We start from the raw sequence: 2,319 nt of genomic DNA, 5'->3' as shown, positions 1-2,319 counted from the left end.
ATATGATAATAATCTTAAAGAGACAACATGAACTAAGAATTTATTGCTATTTTTCCTTCTGATGTCCTATATCAGGATGCTATGTTCAACCCTGTCATCGAATATTAGGATACTCTGTAGTGTTCTACGAGGTGGTTCATCACGGGTACCAAATTGTGCACAGCAAGCAATTAATATCAATTTTTTCAACCGACACCAAGAACGGTAGAGGCAGCGGTCTCGGCTTGTTGCTTTTTGCATTCGAAGGATTTCGAGGAGACTGCTGACGGGCCATACGTATTCATTGCGCTGCCACCTACAACGTTGAATGCCTGTGGTACCTCTGAAGGAGCAGGTCTCGATGCGGCAGTTTTACCGACACGAACACTATGCTTGCGCCAGGCCATCCCGAATAAATGTCGAGGATCTAGATCCGTGGCTATCTTGATATTGCTGAACTGGATGAAAGCCAATTTGCCAAACAGCTGCACCACGCAAAGCGACACATCTCCGAAAATTAGAAATGTATTCACAAGGATTGTCTCAATCGAAGGAGGGTTCGTTCTCGATGGGGCTCCGCTATCAAAAACGGTGATCCTCAGTATCAGGTCAATTGTAGGAAGCATTATAGTGTTACTTGCGGCAAGCAGATTGTCAATCCAGTCGCTGAATGCTTTAAATATGTGCCTCGATTTCCAAGAGTAATAGAGCAGGGCCAGTAAAACCGCTTGTGATGGTAATATAACATTGGCAAACATGAGAATCCACCAGTGTTCAGTCGGTTGTAGAACTGCTAACGTAGCAGTACTTCCGGCTCCATAAATGGCCCACAAAATTACCACGGCAAAGGATCCAGTCATATTCGTATCTTCAATTCTGAATGCACTCGCCACGATTATTCTGTAGAGCAACCGCTGACGAGTAGAACTGCTATCGCAGCAATACTTCCGGCTCCATAAATGGCCCACAAAATTACCACGGCAAAGGATCCAGTCATATTCGTATCTTCAATTCTGAATGCACTCGCCACGAATATTCTGTAGAGCAACCGCTGACGAGCAACTTGCGCACCCAAAAAAACTAGCCAGCTGAAGTGCTTAACAGCTTCCATTAGTACATACAACCAATGGGGTACTATGGGAATCCCAAGCTCAGTCATTGTCAACAAGGTCTGCAGAATCACAGCAGTTGAAGTAGTAATCAGTATAATTGTCATATACAGCCTTCCTCGTGTCATCATCAGTGGATTTGTATGATGCCAAAGCCAGTATCCCACGGTAAGGAATACTTGGATTATCGTGTAGCAGCAGCCGATAAGAATAGTTATTATCGCAACTGTTTTCTCAGACACGGGAGACACGGGAGACATCAATGTAGTGTACTCATAGGCTACTGCGCACAGGGACCCATATACAATGAAATTCAATAGTAAAACGACGACATGACCCCAAACACCCAGAATGCTGTAATCACGTCCAGTTATGATTTTCTTTGTTCTAATTTGTTGTATAGTTTTCCATAAGCTGTACTTGTGAGTGCTCAGTGATGTATCCCCGGCGGTGGGTTCGGTGGTCCCATTTTGCACGATAGCATTCTGCACGACAGGAGAGGCAACCTCGATGGTACTTCGTGCTCCGGATATACCACTCCACGAGCTCAACTTGCTCAATTTTCTGCCGAGAGATGATTTAACTGTGCTGTCCACCGTTTGCACGCAGTCCACAAACACAGAATCCGTGCTAATGATCGCTTTGCTTGAACTTTGCTATGAAGAGGTTGAAGAAGAGGTTAAATCCATCGCGGCGTAGTGAAAGCTTCCCACGTTGCACAATTTCTCGTCTATGAATGTAGTTCTCACCAACCAGAGCAGTCCATTGGTACAGTCAGGTATCGCAGGCTGTTAATCGAGTGAGAATGACTATTTAAAAAGTAGAGCTTTTATGCTAAGTTACACGAGACATTTGATAATATATAGCAATGTATTCACAGTTTTACACAGATTTTGAAGGAATGTTTATTTTAATTTCAAATTCTTATATTTAAAAATATATCTGAAAATTGAACAAATGTTCCCTTCAACTCCAAAAATAAATATTATTGTCTTCGAGTTTGTCTAAAAATAAATTTGAAAATTGCTGATGGACATTCACAATTTGTTTTTAAAACAAAACTGATTCTCTTCAAACCTGAATTTTATAATATAAAAAACCCTATGCGTCATACTTGATTCTTGAAGCTCTTGATAAGTTAAAAAAATACTGCTGATACATTTCAATGATATCATAAGTTTCATAACTGATAAGGCTGCTCACACCGGTATTTTATTTTGAAACAAATTAA

General features: G+C 41.4%; 2 protein-coding genes across 2 annotated transcripts; both read right to left on the bottom strand.

Annotated features, from left to right (window-relative positions):
* Window positions 1-48: 48 nt before the first annotated feature.
* SARC_00980 (hypothetical protein) lies at window positions 49-839 on the bottom strand (the record flags this gene model as incomplete). The annotated part of the gene is made up of 1 exon (XM_014305312.1): window positions 49-839. The coding sequence occupies one exon, from the start codon at window positions 837-839 to the stop codon at window positions 186-188; it is 654 nt and encodes a 217-aa protein (XP_014160787.1). The 3' UTR covers window positions 49-185.
* Window positions 840-877: 38 nt separating this feature from the next.
* Window positions 878-1,965, bottom strand: SARC_00979 (hypothetical protein; the record flags this gene model as incomplete). Its single annotated transcript, XM_014305311.1, has 1 exon — window positions 878-1,965. A coding segment is annotated over exon 1 (471 nt), but the record flags the coding sequence as incomplete, so codon positions are not given.
* Window positions 1,966-2,319: the final 354 nt, after the last annotated feature.

This window comes from Sphaeroforma arctica, assembly GCF_001186125.1.
Source record: "Sphaeroforma arctica JP610 unplaced genomic scaffold supercont1.35, whole genome shotgun sequence".
NCBI lineage: Eukaryota > Ichthyosporea > Ichthyophonida > Sphaeroforma > Sphaeroforma arctica.
This window is presented reverse-complemented; position numbering and strand designations above follow the sequence as displayed.